Below are 22,802 nucleotides of genomic sequence, written 5' to 3'. Positions count from 1 at the left end.
TACGACCTATGACTGGGATTCTAAAAGTGATTTAGCTCGCGTAGTCAATATGGAATGGAAACAGCTCGCTCACTCGCTCAGCGGAGAGAATAACATTGGGCCAAGCCCATCTGTCAACACAAAGTCAGCAAAGGCAAGACAAGCAGGATCTAGAAGGTATATAAAAGCAATTACGTAAAGTGCCAATCCCAGAGAAGCTGCTGTTTCACCAACTCCAAACTCCTCCATGACTCCCCGCTCACTTGGAACATATATTGCGGATCCGACATATACCGCAGATGTGTATAAGCTAAGCGGCGTGAGTCTTCTAGTCTTGGGAAGGGAGGATTGGCACTCGTTACCAGATCAAGAGGCCCACGAAGTATTTCTTGAACTCACTCCAATTTTGCGGGTTTTCAGGGTCATCATCTCCGTACCAACCAACAATTATTGTACTATTCGGTGTCTTCAATGGATTGATGGGACCGCCGTTGGTGGGGTGCATATACTCGATATCTTCCTCTTGGCTCTGCTTCTAATGATCTCCCACGTTTCTTGAGGCTGTTGTCTCTAATTGAGAGAGATATCTATGAATGTCAAAGTCAGGAGAATCTTCAAGATAGCGAAGCATCTTGTGGCCGGTAATAAAGCGGACGGCATGGCCCAATGTAGAATCGCGAAGTGTGTCCCTCATCGCGAAGCCTGAATTGGTGATAGCTAGATTCAAAATAAAGATATGTCTGGAGAAAAGAAGAAGAGTTTGAGGGAGCTCTGGTCTTCAATCACTTCCTTTAAGCAAAGGTACGCATTTGATTTACCTTTGCAATCCTCAAGGTGTAAACAGGGGATGTTTACTCAGTGATTAACCTTGACAAACTTCAATTACTTCCGTAATGGCAGGCAAGATTCAGACTTATCGGAAACCCCCTAGTTTACAATTAATATCCAAACACAATAATTCGAGGTCTCAATTTAGTTACTTGTCGCTTAACAAGGGGCTCGCTTCCCTAACCATCTCCATATTTACTGACCCACATTTCACGGAACTCCTTGAAATGATCCACGAGACAACACACACGAATAAAGACAGACAACATTCCCCTCGGACACCGCGAACGGAGTATTTTTGTTGAACAGTCTCTAGCTAGCATACGGTGTTCTCATCTAGCAACCATGGAGAACATCACCAGGTCCCAATTTGTGTGCGCTCGCTGCAGCAAATCCTTTGAAACTGGTGAGTCCCGGCCCAGCCTCCTAACTTTTCACCACCCTAATCGCAACTCAAGCTAATTGAGCATAGAGACAACGTACAAGAGGCACGGCTACTACTGCCGCTCAAGGCAGATCAGCCAGAGGAATTCGCGAAAACGGTCCTGCGCCGCATGCACCAAAGCAAAGACCCGGTGCGATTCAAAGCACCCAACATGCTCGACTTGCATAGCTAGATGCATCACTTGCCAGTATTCCAAGGAGACTCTGCAAGGCAACAAGGCCTCGCAACCACATACCTCCGTTGCCAGCACTAGGGCTAAAGATGTGGTGTTCTGTGACAGCCTCTCCATGCCGCCAGCTGCAGATGAAGAAATGCCAAGTAACGAATTGAGCTATGAGCAACTTGGCTTTCTCAGCCCACGAATGACCGAGGGATCTCGACCACATGAAGCGTACCTTCACGCACAGACAGACCTCGCAGCTTTTTCTATGTTTGACTCTAATGCCAATCCATTCGATTGGGTTTGCGATAGCAGCACGGGACTAGGTTTCAACCCATCTCTTGGAGCAAGCTTGTCGTTCTCTTCTATGCCTCAAGTATACGAAACCCCTATTACTCTTTCACAGAGAGCTTCTAATACCATACCTCCGTCACCGTCAGAAAGTCTCATTACGAGATCCCTAGCGCCAAGATCTTGGGGAAAGACGGGTGCGCAGATCAGTGCTTTGCTTCTAACACGCATACTTTCAGCGTATCCGGCGATGGTGATGCGCAAAGAGACTTTTCCACCCTTCATCCACCCAGTCTGCTTCACCGACTGCGGTGAAATCAAAGGCTCGTTCCCAGAAGCATTAGTAAATTGCATGACTATAGCTCGGATGTTCGTGAACCGCGGTAAAGAACCCACCAAATTCATGTGGAGGACCATCAGAATGGAGCAGGAGAGAATGTGGTTTGAGGTTCGTGCAAGAGTTTAGCATATTGAAGTAGCATATTGAAGTATGAATTAGAATTACTAATCTCTATCCTCAAGTACCACGATTTCGACAACTGGGAGCTTCTTGCTTCTGCACAAGCTCTTATGATATATACTCTCATGCGGATGATAGAGGGCCCCAACGAAGACAATGACTTCGACGCCCCACTATTGCTGTCGCTCAATGTTTGTAGCCTTCCCAATATGCCAGATTGAATGACTTCTCACGAATGCATGCAATAGGTAGTATCTTCAACGCTATCGGAAAGATTCGGTGGAGATGAGTTGAAGCAAGCACCGAGTGGGGACCAACAAGATTGGCAGGAGTGGATTTTCCACGAGTCTTGGAGAAGGCCAGTTACTACACACAAAGGCTATCGAAAAAAAAAGGTTTGCTGACAACGAGGCAATAGGATGGATACATTCGCGAGGATTCTGAATATGCTTATAGAAATCGACACTGCCGTGAGATGTTCCCCACTCCAGGGGTTTATCATATGTCCACTGCCGACGAAGAAAGTACTTTGGGAGGCCCGTGATGCTTCGAGTTGGAGAGTAGAATTTGATGCGACTCTGAAAGAAAGAGAACTGTTTGGAGTATCGACTGATGGCCAGCTGACGAAGATGCAAATTGGATCTGGGGGAATAAGCACCACTGCATCTGATTGGGGAAAGTGGTATGCTGAGATGGATTCTTTCGGTACTTTGATAATGATTGCCGCCTCCCTTTTGTGAAGAACTAGCAGACCGTTGTATGTAGATAGCAGGTCTTGGGATTACAAACCCCGTGGAAAGAAAGTTTTGTACTGTTTATCCGGTGGATATCAGGCGGAACTGTAAGAAGAAATTATCCAAAAATGAAATGTGGAATGTCAGTTTCTTTCACGGTACTCCGTGAATAGTCTTCCTGATATAGAAATCAGCCACAATACACGACATCTGGTTACGCCTCTTGATTGTACAGTACTAGCCAGTGACAAGTTTAATCACTGGCTCAGACAAAGTCAAAGCCCACGGACCGCTGAATCTCAAAGAAGTACAAAAGAGCATCTGGATCAGAATAAACCTCACACCAAAACCCTTCAATCCTCTCACCCCGCTATACCCACCCACAGCACCACACCGCAAATGTCATCGACCGCCCCCTTCCCATCCTTCACCAAAACCTGGCACACCACAACCTACCCCTCCATCTCTCCCACCAACCTCACCCTTTCCGCAGCTGGCAAGACCATCCTAATAACTGGCGCCGGCACCGGAATCGGCGCCCGAGCCGTGCGCTCCTTCGCGGCAGCAGGCGCCTCATCCATAGGAATCCTAAGCCGTACCTCTGCGCACCTACACTCAGTCAAGAACGCAGTAGAGAAAGAATTCCCCCATGTTAAGATCTGCATCCTCGTAGCGGACATCACTCAAAAATCCGAAGTCGACAATGCTTTTTCCGAACTTACCGCGTTTGCAGGAGGAGGGATTCACGTTTTGGTGAATAACGCCGGGTATGGGGAAAGGGATCCGTTGATCAGAGACGCGGAGCCGGATGCGTGGATGAAGGCTATGGAGGTGAATGTCAGAGGAAGTCTCATTGTAGCTGGTGCGTTTGTACGTTCTGCAGCGGAGGAGGCAGTTGTGATAAACGTGACGTCGTTTATTGGTTACAGGCCTATTGCCGGATACTCGTCATACGCGGCTTCGAAAGCGGCTGCGGTTGTGCTGTTCGATATGCTGCAGATGGAGAATCCAGAACTTAGAGTTGCGAATGTGCACCCGGGGATTGTTGATACGGGTATGACTAGAAGAGCCGGTGGGGTGGGTCAAGATGATAGTAAGTTTAATCTCTCTTCTCAACCCAATCTCACATGAAAAATATGCATGGTCTATACTAAATACTCCCAGTATCGCTTGCGGCTGACTTCATGGTCTGGCTCGCCAGCGCGGAAGCCGCGTTTATGAAAGGAAAGTACGTCTGGGCTAATTGGGATGTTGATGAATTAAAGGCGAGGGCAAACGAAATATCAGGCAGTAATTTGTTAAAGATGACGCTGGAGGGATGGCAAGGTTAAATAAATACTGGTTGTTGAGCTTTGCTCGGAAAATTGTAGCTTAATTATTGCCTGATTGGTTGGTTTAGGACCTAGTAAATGGGATTAAATGCCTCGACTACCCGGACTGAATTATCCCTTTTGTTTTCTCTTAGTATTGACATACGACATTGACACTTGTTGAATTTCATTGCGGGCAAAAATATGATTGAGTCGGTCTCAATCCTTCCAAGAGAGTAATTTTCAGTATGTTTATTCACGCTGCCTCAACACCCCCATAATAAATGAAGTGAAAAATTGAAGATTTATAAGCGAGTTATATTAATATTAGGGGAAGGAGCTACCCTTCACCATTACCACCACCCGTATAATACAATAGCATCAGATCATAAAAGGTCGTAACATTCATATCAGGCATCTAACCCATATCTATCGCCTCTTGCGATACATATCCCTATATGCATGCGCCTCAAAACTCCTATCCCAGACGCAGAATGAATGCAAAAAAACACCGCTTTCTTTTTTATAAACTCCCAAGCTCATGTCAATTGTACAAGGCGCCATGCTTATGTGACCGTTGCGTCTGATTTTGCTTTTATACCGAATCAGAGTTCGTTAACCACATCTCTGATGCTCCACCGCCAGAGATCACTCCCGCGGTTCTTTTCAGCGCCGACCCACTTATCGCACTTCCGTCTCCAGCGCTCTTCTTCTTCACGTTGCCTTCTGACGAACTCGGGCCCTACATCAAACTCTTCACCCACAAGCCAGTCATCCTTGAGCGCACTGGCACCTTCGCTCTTGCGGCCTCCAGCCTCGTCGACTTCTTTGCTTGGGGAGTCTTCAAGATCGGGGACGTCTTTGAAGACATCCTCATCATCGTCAAAAGCATCGAAGCCATCCATGGTATCACCTGCATCGCTTTTGTTCTTTGGTTCGGTGGCGGGCATTTTGAGCCAGCACATGCGTTGAGGATCGAAGACCATGCCGCCGACAACCTGGACGCCTTGTGAAGAGTTGACGTTTTGTATGAGGGCAGGTCGAGGTGTGGTATTCTCTTTTTCGCGATAGATATTTGGGCCATCTTTGAGTGCATTGGAAGGTACTGGTGCAGGGGATGGTGACGAGGCAGGCGCGTCGAAAGGAGTAAGCTCGTTTTCATTACCTTCCCACCGGAAAGTATACGGGTTGTAATACATTCCTTTGATAGCTGTATTCGTTAGTGAGAGACAACGGAGAAGTTCAAAGAAACTTACATTTGGGATTATTGAGGTTGCCTAGGGGTTTGATGAGTTGAGGCTTTTGTGGAGGGCCTTTGCTCTTCTTTGATCTGACGGATTGTGCATTCACAGCGCTTAGACCCGTCGTTGCCGATAATTTGGTTTTCCATTGATTTGTGAGCGTAGCTAGAGGAGCTCCTGCGGCTGATGGAGCGCGCTGTGCTTGCGCCCGCTCCCTGGCCATACGGCTGGCATTAGTATCACGTGCGAACCGGGGGAGGTCATCTCGCGACTTGGCCGGCGAAAAGGGTGTGAGAGGAGCAGGAGTATTCGTCCGCGACGGCAGAGCGTCTTGGTGGATCTTGGTTCGTAGGATTGATTGTTTGGGCGGACCACGACCGATAGGTTCTTTAACAAACTTCTGTTCCGTGTCACGACTTGTTGGGAGATCGTCAAATCCATCTAGTTCATAGCCATCGCCGAAATGCCTTCGACGCAAGGGTTTCGTTAATTGTCGCTTCGAGGCTGCATCGCGAGTCAATGCTTCGGCACCCCTGGGATTCCGCCGCGGGCTAGGCGACCTCATTGCCGACCTCGAAACAGCCCGCGACGTTGGACGAAGTTCAGTGCTGTTTGTCGAGGACTCGGAATCATGCCGACGGAAATGACGGGTGGTTTTGATAGTAACGTGTTGGGATTGAGATGATGAGGCACCGGCGGGTAGGAATGGTAATGGGTTCTTTCGGACGTGAGCCAAACTTGATTCAGCTCCAGAGCGATCCCGTTCAGTTGGCGTCTTGGGCCGAGACACCGAAGTTGGTCGACTGCTGGTATCCGTACGAGACGGGGGTCTCTCGTAACGTGATGCTATTGGTTTCGCAGGCGACTGGGGATACGATCGCATGGTTGGCATAGACCGTTTGAGCTTCAGCAGCTGCGCATTGGTCGTCGTCGGTTCATTGCGGAGGCCTGTAATTGATGATTTGGAAGCTAGGTCGCGTCTTCGAGGTGTGGAGGGTAGCGGTAAGGAGTGAGTTGAGGATGATGGCGTCGTAGGGGTTGCAATACTAGTAACGGATGAATGTGCTGAGTGGCCCCCAAGTCTGGATTGAGACCTGCGGTTGAGTTTAGGCATAGGTCCTCCACTTTCCGAGACTGGTTCGAGAGAGGAAGGTTGGCGTTCATGCCCACCGAGTGGACGAGGAAGTCGCGATCCGTTAGTGGAAGAAGGCTTGTTGGTGAAGGTTAATGAGACTGCCGTTTTCGGCCGAGTAGGACTCGTCTGGCGAGTCGTTTTCATCTTTATGTTTCGATTTAAGGTGAGTTTACTAGAATCAAAGACATCCCCATCTCCAATCTCAAGACCTGAGAGGAAATCATCTTTGACTTCTGCGCGCTTCGCAGCTTGTTTCTCGCTGGATTGGTGGTCAGGTGAGCGATCTTGTTGCCTCCTTTTGAGAATGTCATCAAACGGAATGGGGCCAGAAGGTAGAACAAGTCCATCGAGACCTTCGTCTTCACTTTCGATGGTCAGTGAGCTCGCAACACTCGGGCTCAATGCAGAGATGGAGGAGCTTCTGTTAGAATGACCATCTCTCCTGGTTCCACCGAAACGTGTTCCGAGACTACCTTCTCCCCATTCTTCAAAGTCATCCTCCAAGCTGATAGGTGTCCTCGGAATTTCCTTCCGAGCAGACAGCCTAAGAGGTCCTCCGCCCGAGGGAAGCTGAAAATCTCGCTCAAAATCATCATCGATATCTACACTCTCCTGATTCTTCTGTGGCGTTGGTGGGGTGATGAGTGGTATTAATTTGGGCCCCTGGCGAATTTTAGGTACTTTGATAGTAGCAGCATTATCCCCGAAGAAATCGTCCTCGTCTTGATCCTTAAAGCGTTCAAGTAAATTTCTAGACGCTGGCTTTGCCTTTAGTTCTGGCCGAGGGCTGATGTTGAACATCGGAGCAGGCCTCAACGGTTTGGCTGGACTGGCATTCACAGATCCACTGCTAACCTGTCGCAAAGCATCGGGGAAGTTCGAGCCGTCCATTTGCTTGATCTTCAAGCCACCCTCTCCAGGTAGCTCTAGATCACCATCGTCCCAATCGTCCTGTATGATCTTCTTAATTTTCCTTCCTCCTAGTCGCTTGATTGTTCCTCCCATCAGGGCCGAGGAAGGGACATTTTGTGGTATGGGTATCCCAGCTCTCTTGGCTGTTGCAATTGCATCTGTGGCATCATCTCCGGGTAGGTGAACTTGCTTGTCCTCATCGCCATGACTCGATTCGAAATCGGACCGTATTGACAGTCGTGATGAGATAGAATCTCGGTTGTGTGATGCCGAAGTAGTAGCCAATGAAGCGCTTCGAAAAGTGAAGTCGTCTCCTCCGATGTCCAAGTCGTCGTCATCCCAGCTCTCGATCGGCTCCTCCACGACCGCCTTTCGCGGCTTCAAAGTCAACTGATCCATTATTCGGGGCGTTAGTTGTAGAATTGTATTAAAGAAGTAGTGTCGAATGTGTTTGTAGTTTCGTACAGGTGAATCGAGGGCTCTCAGAAAATTTCAAACGAGAGTAGCACGATCGCACATGTGCTTATGGTCGTAAATTCATGGTCGTATGCTCGTGAAAGGTCGTGATAGGTGCTTTGTATTGCTACAGAATCGCTGGTGCTATATGAGCACTTGCGCAGTCTTTTTCCGATTTTCCGAGTTGTTGAGGTCGTTTGCTGGCAAATTCGTACGTGGTGTTGAATGTTTTCCCACCGCTAATCTGATCGCGCTGCGCAACGCCCACCGGGCAAAGCGTGTGAGGTAAAATGGCGCGCGAGTATATCGTTCGATGGTCGAAGAAGGTGCAGAAGCAGAGTGCAGGACGAGATGCAGCCGGTTCGAAAAAATTGGGGGTTGGGTGCTGTGGTCTTTGGCACTTTGAAGAGGTTGGAGATGGCTGAGCTAGTGATTCGTATCGATACGGTAGGCGGAAAGCTTTGCCCCGCAATTCTCGCGTATGTTTGGCGTTTCTTCGGTACGACTACACGTCTTCCCAGGCACACTTCATGGATGACCATGACCATGACCACGACCATCCCAGAAAAGTCTCTTATGGTAAAGGATTTTGATTTCTAAAATCCATCCTCCAATCTCGCCTTGTTTCATATAACATCATTATATCACAACTGCTTCCAAACTCCCCCTTCTTTCCCTCCAGCCATGGCCCTGGAAAGCCCAGTGCTGCTGAGACTTCCCCGCGGCCTCGACCAAACCGAGTTTGTCCTCCTTCATATATCTTCCGAAGGCCACAGGCCACTTGATCTCAAGCTTGTTGGGACGGAAAATGAAACTGTTTTCAAGATTATATGTAAGGATCGCCCATCTGCACGCCTGCCCGCCTCGGCCCTACCCTTGGCCCCTTCAATTTCATGCGTTATCTCGGGAGCTAATCAAGGGTCGCCATCTTAGTAGAGCACGATCGAACCTCATCTCTCAAGGACTCCAAGTCAAAACTCAATCAGGAACAATGGGACGCGGTATTATCTACGATTTTGCTTGGCGCAGTGCTAGAAGAGGAGCACAAGGCTATTTTACAAGGCGTGGAGGCTGTTGCGAAAGTCGAGTCCGGGGAGAATAGACTATCCATCACTATACAAAGGCGCATCGAGGGGATCACGGTATATTGTCATAGCTCTTATCATATCAAGGATCGTGCTCTAATATCCGGCAGCAACGTCTCGGTTCCCTAATCCTGCAAGAAACCGAAGATGAAGAACCCGACCTCTTCGAATGGTGTGGACAGGCTGTTGAATCGAAGAGAATATCTACCACGGAATTGCAGGCATTAAAGTCGATCATAAAATCCAAGGACGAACAATTCAAAAAACTCGAGGAGAGCTTTGCAGAACTGGTTGACCTGAAGAATGGGCATGAGAAATCACTATTCGAAAAGTTTTCCTTGTTACTAAATGAAAAGAAACTCAAGATTAGAGACCAGCAGCGTTTACTAGCCAGCTCGAATGTCGATCCTGCCAAACTGGAAGCTTTAGAGGCAATCAGAAGAGATTCCGGATCACGGTCTGCTGGGCCGTCGAGGAAGGGTATGCATTTTTTCCCCTTATCCGCTTGTTTCCTTATCCAAATATATTTGGTTTTCAACATAGATGTCATGGTATTTCTCAGATAGTCAAAGATGTTCCCGAACTCCATGACTCTTTACTGACTTTGCGAACTTGCAGGTAAACGGAAGGCCGACGAAAACATAGAGGAGAATGAGTCAGATGAAGGATTTGAGAAAATGGATGTCGACCAGGAACCACCGCATGATTCGGAAGACGAAGACCAAAGACAAAGAACACCTGATGCAGAATCGACAGCGGATGAAACAGAGTCAGAAGGTGAAGCACCACCGTCATCTCCACCTAGGAGAAAGACTGTTGAGACGAAAAGCGGTGGTCAGACTACAGTACAGTATGCATATTTTCGAGCATTGTGAAAGTCTCGGGAGCTCTGAACTTTTACAGATATTCCAGAGTCAACATCCTTCTTGTGCCTAGCAATTCTGACTCACTTTTAGGTCCTCATCTAGCACGGTAGAGGCTGACGCTCCTCCGTCAAAACGAAATCTGCCGGAGCGGAGTAATGTCTCAAAAGCAGTGAGACATTCTCCGCCACCCAAATCTGCACCTATTCTTGATGGATCGGAGACTGAGTCGGACGATGACGAATTATGATAATTACGAGGTTAATGAGTTATGTTCACGATATTTGGCATGCACAGTACAAGTCTACCTAAGTGATAGTGCTAAGTAGTGCCCTAAGCATGATTTGCATTGAAGTTGCCCTCTTGAGACGCAGACATCCCTACTAAGAATAAAGCAGTATCATATGATGTCCCTCCTTTCCCCGAAATGCATCCATCATTCTCAGACCACCTAACGGAGTTACAAGAAGCATTTTGAAGGGTGACGACAGTACGCAGCCCATTAATAACGTCAACATTTCATGCCAATCTCCCTCGAAGTCTCATAATCGCTCAGCTGAACTAGGACATCTAATATCTCACAGCCATTTATTAGTACCCCACCATACTTCCTTCACTCACTCACGCACTATACACAGTCTCCCCACGGACAAACACATACCCGCAGCATTCACCAACACTCCACTTCCACTACCACTTCACTATATAAATAAATACTGCAACATGCCGTCACCTCAACCCATGCCATACCATCTTTCCCAACGCCCCCCTCCACCTCTAGCCTTATGAAACCGCGCATGAGTGTGTTGACCACTACGAATACGTCCAAACTCCAGAGTCAGAACCACAATCTCTAAACTTCAAACCACATTCTTCCTTCTCTTACACTTCAAAGCCCCGCGCCCATTCATCCAAAGGTCGATGGTCCAGTAACCACCTCCCAACCTGCTTCTGCATTAAATCAGCCTTCGCTATCCCAGCAAGCAAAATAGCATCAAATGAGCAGTCGTCAAAACATACCTGGTACTTACAGCTGTGAACTACATCATACCCGTCAATTTCATAATTGTCGGCGCTGGAATCTCCCGTGATGCCTTCGAGCGTCACATCGCTTTGGCATGCAACAGTCTGTCGCAGATAATCGAAGCAGTGCATGATGTGATCAAGCTGATCCAGTACCGGCGTAAACGTCTCATTCGTGTGGCTTTGGCTTTGGCTTTCTTGCAACTCCGAAGCAGCATAGGCTGCTGGAAACGGGCTTTCGTCTCGTATAAGCTGCGAGAATTGCTTGCGGAGCGTTTTCTAGAAGTGGTCAATTGCATGAGCAAAGTAGGTTTGCACAGTATATTCCGTGTAGGTAGATGGGAATATGATTGCTGAGATGCATATGGACATAGTTGCACTGACATACCAAGCAATGATGTTGGTGTCCCCAAGTAGTGATATATACCTCAGCCACCTCTTCCAGTGCTGGGATTCCAGGTGGCAGATGATATGCTGTCGGATGGGCAATCTGCACCCATCCCGTAACGCCCGGCAGAGAGTCACTCCACAGAAGATCAGATTCGGGATTCGAAAGCGTCTACATGGATTTGTTCCTCACAATCGCTACGGTCTCGGACGAAATTGTTTTGGGGGTCTGGTTTAGCAGAGCTGTCGAAGAAGGTTTCTTGAACGGTGTGTGGGCAATTAATCACTTACATTTTGGATGGTATTGGGTCTGTGAGGCTTGCGGTGATAGCCAGAGGTAGGCCTGGAGGATGTTGATTGCCAGAAGAATGATGGATATATATATGTAGAGAGAGCTCGGAAAACTATGTTGCAAATATCTGAGCTTCGGTGTACGCAAATCTTCAGCTTTGAGCAGAAGCTGTTCGTGAAGCTCTGAGGTACATTCCTCAGGCTTTTCAGTATAAAGAAGATCCATCACTCAGCAATACCAAGAGAGATGCAATAATTCGAAAATGAATCTCAGATTCTCAAAAAATAAAATTTTCGAGAAAGAACCCGAATTCAGTCCAAGCCCGGCTTCTCAAAAGACAGCCCCAGATTTGCTAAATTTACTTAGAGCTTTCAAACCCGCAAACCTTTGCTAGCATGATCACAAAAAGCTGACCAATTACTATACTCGCCTACTATTACCTCACCGTCCCATTGACACGATATCCTAATACGAAGCTTACATGACACAGAACTGCTTACTTACGCGCCCGCATCTTGATATTCGGGTCGTACAGCCGCAGAACGCCACGCTTGCTTGGTACAGATCTCACTAGATTTAGGTATTGAGATAGAGTGAAACATGCACTAAAATATCACGCTTACATAGCCCGCGGTTGTACACCAACAGCGTATCACAAAGAGGAAGATAATGCATCGAAGTCTCCTGCCTTTCCAAGTATACAGCAAGTTGCCGCTTATCCATGTTCTGTTTCACCCAGAATGCTGCTTCTTCTATAGGAGATTAGTGAACTTAAGTGATTCGGGAACACAACTCACGCGAATGTCTCTGAGTTAGACGGAAGATATCGCTAATACGCAACGTAGTTGATAACGACTTTCCCTTTTAGGTTCGCAATTTGGGATTTCGATAGAATAGACCAAATATTAGGCACCATGATTCCGGTCTCAAGTACATATAAATACTCCTTGATCGCTCTCTCTTTGTACATCATTATTCTCCAGCATCTTCCTTCACTGCCTCAGCACTACTCCGTATATTCTCAAAGCTAGACAGTGACTATCGTCAAGTCTAACTTACCCAACCTCCACCCAACCTCCACCCAAAAACCTCTCCTTCCACACCATCTTCCATCTTCCATCTTCCATCTTCCTGCTTCCTGCAAACGTCAAAATGCAATACTCTCTCCCCACCCTCTTATATACCACCCTCTCCCTCCTCTCCACCGCCACATGTACAGCGCTACCAGCCATGCCCGAAGACTCTCTCGCCATTGCCTCAGCATCATCACCCACAGTCACCTCAACACCCTCACTGAATCTGGAGTTAGATATCCGCCAGGGTCCAGGCGGTCACTGCAATTGCCGCTACATCTGCCATACGGTTCCGGGGATCGGGGGAACGACTGTGTGTACTTGTACTTATGATAATAAGGTGGCGGGGTGCACAAGGGAGAATGCTTGTGATAGCGAGTGTAGGGGGTTTTAGGGTTATGGGTTTGAGGGGTGAGATGAAATGGGACTTAGGATTTGGGATAGGTCGGTCATTGCATTGCTGGAGGAAGTAGAGGTGGAAGTGAAGGGGTGGGATGGTAGTCCGGCAGCTTGGGTGGATTTCTTGTAAGAGGAACAGTTTGTTCGGATTAGATTAAAAAGAGGTTGTTGAAAGTGAAGTTGGACTTTTGGTTTAGTAGGTATGTTACATGCATATGGGGGGAGGGGGGTCCATATGTTGCGTGGGCAATATAACAGTCTTTAGCGCTAGTTAAACGGGTTATACGCTTTTTCCTCTCTAGGCAAGAGAAAACCAAGAGCTTTAAGCCCCTACAACTCTACTTCTCACCTGCGTTTCTTAATTACCTAGATTTATTGCGCTAGATAAGGTCTAATGTGGATGAAAGATGTTGATGTTGACGAGGATTCAAGTGATGAATGGGAGTTGATTGGAGGAACTACCTCTAATATTTACGGTAATCACTTAGAGAGCATAATAGTTTTGCGCTTTCTGCACTTTCCGTCCTAGTTGCCAAGAAAAAAATTCAAAAGTTAAAAAACATACAACAGCTGGTGGTCACCCACCCAACTACTAATCTGCCGATCTGAGGCTTGTCTTGTCTATGGCAGAGCGGACGGGGATGCCTTCAATCTTCGTCCTTGCGATATATCATTAGAAGATGGAACCGAACCGTCTTTGGCACGAGCCTGAAGTTATCATTTATGGCAATCTCATCACACCAGGAATACGCTGCTCAGCCGAAGCGTATGACCTCGCGAATCGCAGATGGTACCAGCTTAATGTTAACTCGGAGGTCGACGATGAGGAGTGGATGTCCAGCATGATTGAAAAGCATATCTCAACATATTATCACGCTCACGGGACGATGCCACTATTCAACGTCATAAATACAACTAGTGACGGCAACCCCACAACGTTCGAATCGAAGCCTGATACCGTTATTGCTCGACCAATTATGAACAAACTGTATTACGATCCTAATCCGGCGTACGCAATCACTACAACCTCCTCCGTTCAGGTAGTGGATAAAGCGTATTTAGGCCGCGGCGTCGATCGCTGCGTATGGAGAGGAAGGGACTGTGTATTCAAGCGGATCGAGTTCGATGTCGACATCAAGCATATTGATCGAGAAATAAAGGCCAGGGAGAAATTGAGAGCAGCTATGGATAATCTCCACATCGCAGACTGCGACGACGTTATAGAGCAGCGTTTTAATGTTATTCCGATTCTGGCTGTTGTCTTAGAGCAGGGTAGTGTTGATGAGGTCGTGGGAATTCTGATGCCTTTTAGCGGCCCTAGTCTTGAATCAATATTCGAGCCCAAACCGACATTTGCTTCACCAACGACTAACTCAACTCGTTTCGCTATTACAGTAGGACAATTACAGGATCTCGCTCATGGTGTTCGAGAATTGGCTCGGGCAGGAGTTGTCCATGGTGATATTAACGATAGAAACACACTTGTAAAGCCTCCTGAACTAGCCAGTAGTGGAGAGAATTATCAAGAAAAGCATCGCCTAGTAATGATCGACTTTGGTTCGGTAGCACCTGATTACGAAACCGATGCAATTGCTCTTGGACAGCTCTTAATCTGGTGCAAGGAGCGTGCTTCGTGGGATAGTGCAGACCAAAGGAGGATTGAGAGTGCAGCAAGGATTCTGCAAGAAAGCGGGGATTTTGATAAGGCGCTGCAGATTATGGACAACTAGTTGATAAATGGTCTTGAGAATAGATATATTAAGGGGAAGAAGTTATTTCAAGGGCTTCTCGAGTGTACTTGTTAGACGTTTGGATTGCTTAGTCAGCGCATAACATAAAACTCTGTTTCTATAGCTAGAGGCCACGTAACCACATATAATACAGACATCACTAAACCTTAAATCCTAATATTACTACTTTGGTAGCTAAATCACATGTGATATAAAAGCTGCTAAACGCAAAGATCATAGAACTTATTTAGGGGCAAGCTATTACTTAGGAATAAGGTTAACAATTATCCATATTCTAGGATAATTGCGTAACGGTACGCTTAGAATACCGGCATCGCGCTGGCTAACGAATTTCATGGAATCCGGTGTAAAGAAACCTAAAAATGTTCCTGAACTAAGGCTTGTGCTAGGCTTAAAAGTTGAGATAAGCCAATTCTCCCGGTTCTATACTACCGAAAATAGGAAACGGGAATCTGGAAACAAATTTTCTTTCAATACTCTTGGTTTTCTTATTCCACAAAGCTTCGTACGAAAGCTCTATTTTTTGCCCCCCATCGATCGGCATAGATGTGGCAAAGGTCTAAACCAAAGTTTATAGAAGAATGTGTTTCTGGAATTTCAGAAGCTCCGAAATGAGCTACCCAGCTTTTCGCTGAATATTCGAGGAAGTCGAATTTAGAGACAAGTTCGTTATTAAAGACAAGTCGATTGGTGTCATCGTTCTTAAGTAGAAGGTCTTTTTCATATAACTCGTCCAGTCGTAGATACCACATGCAACTATGGACAAGAACAAAATTTGAGCTTTGGATAGAGATAGAGTGTTTCCAAACCCCGTTGAAAGAAGAGCTGAGATCCAATTGAGGCGGGAGACCTGGCGTCATCAAGAACTCTTTTGCAGTCTGATGGAGCAAATAGACGCGTCCTTTAATGATGATAACAAAAAGCCCACATAAGTCTCGAATGAATCGTTTGGAGAAGTCCTCGGTCTGTATTTCAAGGCTTTCGTGTGTTTTGTCGTTTTCTTGAATCGTTAACGCAATGCTTATTTCTTTCACGCGCAAGGGCCATTTCGCTGCACAAACGATTTTCAAAAGTTTCCATGCCATATCATGGTTAGTACTTTTCTTAAGAATAGCCGTGTAAGCTTGGTCGACTGAAACAGGTATCTTGCCAAAGGCTTTCTGCCGACCTGCTTTTGTAAGAGATAGTAAATCTTCGCGGATAATATCCATGACAAGTGCTAGCCATAGATATGTTTGGTGTTTGACCTTCGTCAATTCTTATCGCAGAGAAGAGATCGTATCCAAACTGAGATCTGTCTCTTTCTGAAGATTTGTAAGACTGTCTTTGATAACAAGATCAATCTCCTGTTTAATTTGATCCGTTTCTTCTTCACCTGCTAACCGGACCGTTGGGATTTCGAGACTTAGGTTACTGAATTCGCGTTCTATGTGATGATAAGGGCGACTATTTATGAGAAATTTTAAGTTTCCCTTAAACATGGAACGGGGAACTTCCTAGTAGAACCGACATAAACTTGGGAGTAAGATATTTAGCTCATTTCTCCCGCATTCGTCCAAGGCTTGCTTGTGGGTCTTGAGAGGCCGCTATAAGGAGGTTCCATAACGAGTTCATATTCTGACGAAGCTGCTGTCCATTCTGCTCGTAAGGTTTCTCGATATGTTCAAGCAACGCCGGTTTTTGTATGAATATCTGATGGAGCAAGGCACATAAAGCATTCGTAGCCGCCTTTTGATCCTCGTTATCGTCCTTAAAGAAGAAGTAGCAGGTTTTTCGTGATCTAGTAGCTCGCAGCTCTTTGTTCACAAGGAATTTTGAGAATACAGATTTCCCACAGCCTGGATATGCTGTGATCCAGAGGAGATTTGAGTTTTGTCTATCCCGCCAATTGATATAGTTGTCATGCTGCAAAACCCATTGACACGTGCCTTCGACAGGGTCCGGGTCTCTCTCTTTATGCAGCTCGTAGGGTGAGGTGCGGAGGAGTTGGTGGCACTTGGTTCTCTTCTCGTAATCCGGTGGCTTTCTTGGGTCATCAAACTCTGGATTCAAATCAGAATAAATTCGGATACTTGAACTGACTGACTTGAATTAATGAAACATCTACATACTAGAGATAAAGGAATTCATTAAATCGATGTTATCTTACACCCTGTTTAGTACTCTTTGGTATTCTTCGTCGTTCCTCCCGCTGAACTTCGCTATATCCATATGATTCGCAGGAATACTCTGGTTTGGGTACTGGCTGAGGACAGCCGATTGCTCGGACATAATGATACCGACACCAACAACAGCTCTCTCCTCGAACAAGCAGTATACTGCAATCTCAAGGCATCTTTTGCGGAGCAATTGTTGGAATCGCTGTTGGACGCTAGTCAAAATATATGACTCTCGCCGGAGGACGTCTAAGATGGCTGAGTTCGTTTTACGAACAATATTAAGGTATCTTGCCACTGTGTGTCCCCGTTTAGCTAGGTCCGCGCCAGCGTGAGGTGTGCCCATGAATATGATTCCAATCGTAGACCGGAAAACCTTTTCAGGGAACGCGAAGGTCTAGGCTTCTTTTACGTGGAAGAGGATAGTAGGGTTCATGGAAAGATAGATACTAAGAGAAATCAGGGTATTTGCACTAAGGCAAGAGTTGAGTGTTATATTACTTCCATTGATTGGCCTCTTAGCTCTCCTGATCTCAATCCCATTGAGAACGTTTGGAGGATTCTTAAGCAAAAGCTAAGGAATAAAAATCCAAATGGAGGGTGGAGCTTGGAGCAATTAATAGAAGCTATTCAAGATATTTGGGATAATGAGATCTCTGTAGCAGAGCACTTCAACAAGTATATAGACTCACTTCATGAGAGATTAGAGGAGGTCAGATTGAGGAAGGGTGCTCAAACTCATTGGTAGAGCATTAAAGCAGCATACAATTTATACCTATTCTGGATATCTTGGCAATGGCAAAACAGGGGCATGGCCATCATTTGCTGAAACCCCCTTTCGTACTATAGCTTCGGACCAGCCTCGTCCGATTACGCCAGCTGCCTAGCAAGGCTCTCAAGACAGCCTTGCCATAACCTTCTTTGAGTTGATTTTCAGTTTAGGCAACCGTTAGAGATAGGTGAATCATAGGAGCGCCTTTTGCCATCCCAAGCCTTGCTTTTTATCCCAACCTTGATGCATCTATCCATTCTGTCCAAACAATCAGTTTACGCCGGTTTCTATCAATATATTCAGAGAACTCCACTCTTGGCTGACGATGGCTCCAGCATGTTCTAACCCGCTCAAAGCAGATGATGAACATCTTCGTGGCAACACTTTACAAGCGTATGCCTACCAGCCTTTATTATCCCGGCATATACGTCTACTTGGCATCGAAGACAGTGAAGAGCTCCACATCATTCATGTTTCGTTAAATTCCGCTCCAGCATACACTGCGTTATCGTATACATGGAACGGCGAGCTGGTTGATCAGCCCATCACCGTCGACAGATCTAGTCTTAAAGTGATCAACAACTTCCGTGTCGCGCTACCTCATCTGATAAAGGCTGCAAAGACTCAGTATCTTTGGGTAGATGGTCTGTGTATCAACCAAGAAGATGATAGAGAGAAGGCGGTTCAGGTTCCTCTTATGCAAGAAATTTACGCGTCGTGTAGTGAGTGTCTTATCTGGCTAGGGAAGAGTACACCAGAAGGCGAGACCGCTTTTGATGCCATACCGAGAATCCGCCGGAACCTACAGCTCTACGATGCCTCACGGGTCTGGGACATGGAAGGAATTGGACTGAAATCTCCAGGGACGATAGACTCTTCGCTTTGGAAAGGCCTCACAGATATCTTTTCTCGACCCTGGTTCAAGCGTATCTGGACTTTTCAAGAGGCAGTTATTCCCCCTGAGATCTTCTTGCTCTTCGGCGACAGAGTTCTAGCTTTCGACGACATAGTCCCATTAGCAGATCCCTTGCTGACTCATTTCACCTCCCTTCAATATTTTCATGCGAATGACGGATCTTTGAAAGGCCAAAGCCTCTGGGTTGCATTCGTGAAAACAATGCATATTCATAAGTCTAGAACCTCCGGTTCTAGATTCCAGAATTGCTTTAATACTCTTCGAATGCTATATTTCACTCGACCTTGGCATTCAACCAATCCTTTAGACAAGATCTACGGATTGCTTGGACTGACTGATCCCTCCTTACCAATGTTCCTGACAGTAGATTATTCAAAATCTGCTATCCAAGTCTCTATTGAGATTTCCAAATGGTACCTCGAACACGGTGGAGATCTATTTATCCTGAATCTAGCAAGTTCCTTGAGATACACCGACCTCGTGTATAGTGGTTTACCTTCATGGGCACCATTTTTTGGAAATTTGGGTTCCCATTGGTGTATTGGAGTAATTTGGCAAAGATTTCGTACCGGTGTAAGCGATAGTCGTCAGATGAAACCTGCTACTACCACTACGGAGCAGAAGTTGCACGTTCGAGGCCTCCGCGTCGATGAAGTATCTCACATTGTGCCATGTATCGGCGGAAAATATAAGACACAAGCTGAAAAATGTTAACAAATTCTGGGTTGGGAGGAGCAGTGTCTAGCTACTTCACGATCACTTCTCCCAAAGGAGCCGAATAATAGTATTCTAGAGGCTTACTAGACAACTATAATCTCTGCTATATGTAATAAAAGTATTATACCCTCTAAAGATTATTATAATATGCTCAAATTATTCTTTAGAGCTATAGCTTCTACTAAGCCTCTATCTCCTTAGCTGGAAGCATATAGCTAAGATCTCTTGGTTCAAATTCGACGCTTTTATAAGACTATAAGGGCGGGACATTTTTTCCTTATAAAAAGTGGCTAAATTGGTATTAGATCTAACTATATACAGCTAAGAGATTAAATTTGTATCTTATATAATGGTTTTACTCCTTTCGTTCTACGCTTATTACTAGGGTCTGATTCGGAATACGAATTAGTTGGGGATTCGTACAAGGTTGGGAGGAGCAGTGTCTAGCTACTTCACGATCACTTCTCCTAAAGGAGCCGAATGATAGTATTCTAGAGGCTTACTAGACAACTATAATCTCTGCTATATGTAATAAAAGCATTACACCCTCTAAAGATTATTATGACATGCTTAAATTATTCTTTAGAGCTATAGCTTCTACTAAGCCTCTATCTCCTTAGCTAGAAGCATGCAGCTAAGATCTCTTGGTTTAAATTCGACGCTTTTATAAGACTGCAAGGGCGGGACATTTTTTCCTTATAAAAAGTGGCCGAATTGGTATTAGATCCAACTATATACAGCCAAGAGATTAAATTTATGTCTTGTATAATGGTTTTACTCCTTTCGTTCTACGCTTATTACTAGGGTCTGATTCGGAATACGAATTAGTTGGGGATTCGTATAACTTCGGTTGGATGCACGGTGAAGCGTTCAAGGAAGAGATAGGGTGTGCTGAAGAGACCTTCATTCTTGTCTGATCTGTTAGTCCGAATGCCTTTTTATAATTTCCCATTTAAATAAATCTCAAAATGCCCCGAATAAATGAGATAATCATGCCTTATTCTGTATTATTTTTGACCAGTGTCTCGGATTCCCGATTTATAGCAAACAAAAACTAAGGCTTGTGTCGGAAATGCATAGAGAGTGTTGGAAAGGCTTGTGGAATTGCAGAGTAAGATAGCCTTACGAGTAGGTTGATCCATCTGGAGAAGGAACTAAAGCCTGAGATGAGGTATGGAGAGTAATTGGGAAGAAGGCTTCAGACAAAAGCTTTGCCACAGATATAGACACTTTCTGACAGCAGAGGCTTTCTACGTAGACGAACCTGGCATGGAACGTTTATCACAAGTAGTCTCGAGGAGCTAATCACCAATGACTGCATTCGAATTATGAAGTGCTCTGTTGGGCTTCTCATGGCCTTGTATTCATCTATCGTCCTATATACGAGAATCGATGTACAGATTGTATTCCCACCTCGCACCCACTTGCTCTATCCCTAGCCTACTTGCTCGCATTCAAGAGACTCTTGATATTCCGATCGATAGCACTATGCACACAAACACCCAACAGTCAGCCAACGTTCCGAAATAACAAATAAGCAACACAAGGAGCTCAGGAGCTCAGGAGATCAAGCGATCAAGCGATCAACCCAAACACTTTATGACTAGACTTGACTTACAAAGCAGCTCTCTTCATCGGCGGCTCGACAACCTTAACACCCTTCTGTATCCGCGGCTCGATTCTCGCAGCACCCTTCTCCATCTTGGGCGCGATATAAGACAGGTTGTTCTCCCATCTGGGACCCCATTTCGCGGATTGCACGGCGATGCGTTCTCCGGCGCCGGGGAGGAAGAAGAGGAGTGGTGTGGCGGATGCGGTGACTGCTACGCCGCCGATGATGCCATTGGCAGTGGTGAAGGTACGGGCTGCGGGGAGGAGAGGCATGGTTGTATTTGTATTGGTGTTTGTGTTTTGTGTCTGGTAAGGAGTTTCTTTGATGTAGTTGTATCGTATCGTATCGTATGGGTAGATGAAGAGATGAAGGCGATTGATGCAAGACGTGGATTGTTTGTTTCTTGATGGAAATGGATTGTATGTAGATAATGAAGTTACCAAGCAAGCATCAGGAGATTCGTAGAAAGGAGGAGTAGTAGCAGTAAAGCAGGTCTTCGTACGAGTGTAACTCCAGCCCCGCACACTAGCCTAAACCGAAGGCAGTGCATGATGCTTTGATTCATATCAATCTAAGGGCCAATGAATGGCCAGCTTTCAAGTGTTCGGGGCTCCTGGAAGGAATGCGAGTCAGCGCCACCATCGAATAGTAACGCGGGGAAGTGGGTTAAAGTGGGCCAGCTAGTGAATTAGTGGCGCGGGGAAGCGACCCCCTGCATGACGATGTACATATCACGCTATTAGCTTAATTTGATCGTACGAGTAAGTTTACAATCAACATATATAAACGCTGACGTTCTATTACACCGGAACTTTGAAACACCGGGACTTTGGAAGGCCTGGCCATCAGGATGCAGAAGAAGATGAAGTGGCCTGGTAATAGTCACCTAACCTTTCCTTATGATGAGTGTAAGCACTTTGTTTCTTCGCTTTCAAGGTAGCACATAGTGCTGTTAAATTACATGACATTCCTTTGTCGCTTTCGCAATTGAATCACCAGTTGTGAATTATACGCAATAGTGCCTATAACAAAAATGAATGTATCAAACAAGCTTTTCTTGAATCTTGATGCTCCTCTGATTCCTGGCCTAGGATCGGATCTTGGCCTCTAAAACAACCCTTGAAGCGAAGCGAGCAGTAGTCTTAGAAGTATTGATAAATATGAGTAGGAATATAAAAAACTTATTGAAAGGTACTATTTACTATATTTAGCGGATAGACTAGCAATAGGTAGAAAGAGTCCGTAAGAGGCCTCGCTGAAGGCAGAAGTTAATTCCTTCACGTGACGTAGCGGAAATAGGTAACGCGGGGGCAGCGATGTGCCCTGTAGGAGTGAACGAGCCGTTTAACCCCTTTTCAAGAAGTGCCCCACCCGCGCCCCACCCTACTACCCCATACTTATCATAAACGAGTGGGATTTGTCCGACAATTGATCTTGGGGGTTTTTAAATCTAAGGAGACTTTTGCTAGATCTAAGTCATAACTGCAGCGGAAGCCCTAAATAGATGGTTGACTCCAGAGCCGCTGGAGATACAGGACAGGGAGTTGAAGATAGACTTGGATTTCATGTCACTTTCTAATTATGTCAATTTATCAAATCTGAATTGAAATATTTTGTCAAAACCTCAAACTTTTTCCCTAGAAACCTTTTCAAACTTGACATTAAGCTTAGGCTTGATTAAAAACCCATAATGAAGCAAAGGCCCCTCCAAATCCACATGCTGTCCAGGGGCCAAGAGAAAACCAAAAGTCCATAGCAACTTGGCCATAAAGAGCTTCCCCTGGATCCACGCCATCTCCTTACCC

General features: G+C 45.9%; 7 protein-coding genes across 7 annotated transcripts; 3 read left to right on the top strand and 4 right to left on the bottom strand.

The window, feature by feature from the left end:
* Window positions 1-1,152: 1,152 nt before the first annotated feature.
* On the top strand, window positions 1,153-4,228 carry citE_1 (Short chain dehydrogenase; the record flags this gene model as incomplete). Its single annotated transcript, XM_031149869.1, has 7 exons — window positions 1,153-1,213; window positions 1,280-2,151; window positions 2,226-2,354; window positions 2,412-2,509; window positions 2,582-2,845; window positions 3,071-3,990; window positions 4,062-4,228. 7 exons carry the CDS (start codon window positions 1,153-1,155, stop codon window positions 4,226-4,228), a joined length of 2,511 nt encoding a protein of 836 aa, XP_031006460.1.
* A 584-nt stretch (window positions 4,229-4,812) lies between these two features.
* byr4 lies at window positions 4,813-7,894 on the bottom strand (the record flags this gene model as incomplete). Its single annotated transcript, XM_031149868.1, has 2 exons — window positions 4,813-5,417; window positions 5,464-7,894. 2 exons carry the CDS (start codon window positions 7,892-7,894, stop codon window positions 4,813-4,815), a joined length of 3,036 nt encoding a protein of 1,011 aa, XP_031006462.1.
* A 741-nt stretch (window positions 7,895-8,635) lies between these two features.
* On the top strand, window positions 8,636-10,149 carry LHYA1_G004914 (uncharacterized protein; the record flags this gene model as incomplete). The annotated part of the gene is made up of 5 exons (XM_031149867.1): window positions 8,636-8,783; window positions 8,885-9,093; window positions 9,147-9,516; window positions 9,655-9,886; window positions 9,993-10,149. The coding sequence occupies 5 exons, from the start codon at window positions 8,636-8,638 to the stop codon at window positions 10,147-10,149; spliced, it is 1,116 nt and encodes a 371-aa protein (XP_031006461.1).
* A 5,163-nt stretch (window positions 10,150-15,312) lies between these two features.
* Window positions 15,313-16,305, bottom strand: LHYA1_G004913 (uncharacterized protein; the record flags this gene model as incomplete). The annotated part of the gene is made up of 2 exons (XM_031149866.1): window positions 15,313-16,082; window positions 16,113-16,305. 2 exons carry the CDS (start codon window positions 16,303-16,305, stop codon window positions 15,313-15,315), a joined length of 963 nt encoding a protein of 320 aa, XP_031006464.1.
* A 55-nt stretch (window positions 16,306-16,360) lies between these two features.
* Window positions 16,361-17,095, bottom strand: HET-E1_7 (Vegetative incompatibility protein HET-E-1; the record flags this gene model as incomplete). The annotated part of the gene is made up of 3 exons (XM_031149865.1): window positions 16,361-16,866; window positions 16,911-16,927; window positions 16,974-17,095. 3 exons carry the CDS (start codon window positions 17,093-17,095, stop codon window positions 16,361-16,363), a joined length of 645 nt encoding a protein of 214 aa, XP_031006463.1.
* A 982-nt stretch (window positions 17,096-18,077) lies between these two features.
* On the top strand, window positions 18,078-19,382 carry het-6_14 (Heterokaryon incompatibility protein 6,OR allele; the record flags this gene model as incomplete). Its single annotated transcript, XM_031149864.1, has 1 exon — window positions 18,078-19,382. One exon carries the CDS (start codon window positions 18,078-18,080, stop codon window positions 19,380-19,382), a length of 1,305 nt encoding a protein of 434 aa, XP_031006466.1.
* Window positions 19,383-20,825: 1,443 nt separating this feature from the next.
* LHYA1_G004910 (uncharacterized protein) lies at window positions 20,826-21,269 on the bottom strand (the record flags this gene model as incomplete). Its single annotated transcript, XM_031149863.1, has 2 exons — window positions 20,826-20,871; window positions 21,004-21,269. 2 exons carry the CDS (start codon window positions 21,267-21,269, stop codon window positions 20,826-20,828), a joined length of 312 nt encoding a protein of 103 aa, XP_031006465.1.
* Window positions 21,270-22,802: the final 1,533 nt, after the last annotated feature.

The sequence above is a fragment of the Lachnellula hyalina genome, assembly GCF_007821495.1.
Source record: "Lachnellula hyalina strain CBS 185.66 chromosome Unknown contig00044, whole genome shotgun sequence".
NCBI lineage: Eukaryota > Fungi > Ascomycota > Leotiomycetes > Helotiales > Lachnaceae > Lachnellula > Lachnellula hyalina.
Note: the sequence above shows the minus strand (reverse complement) of the source record. Positions and strands in the feature narration are given on the sequence as shown.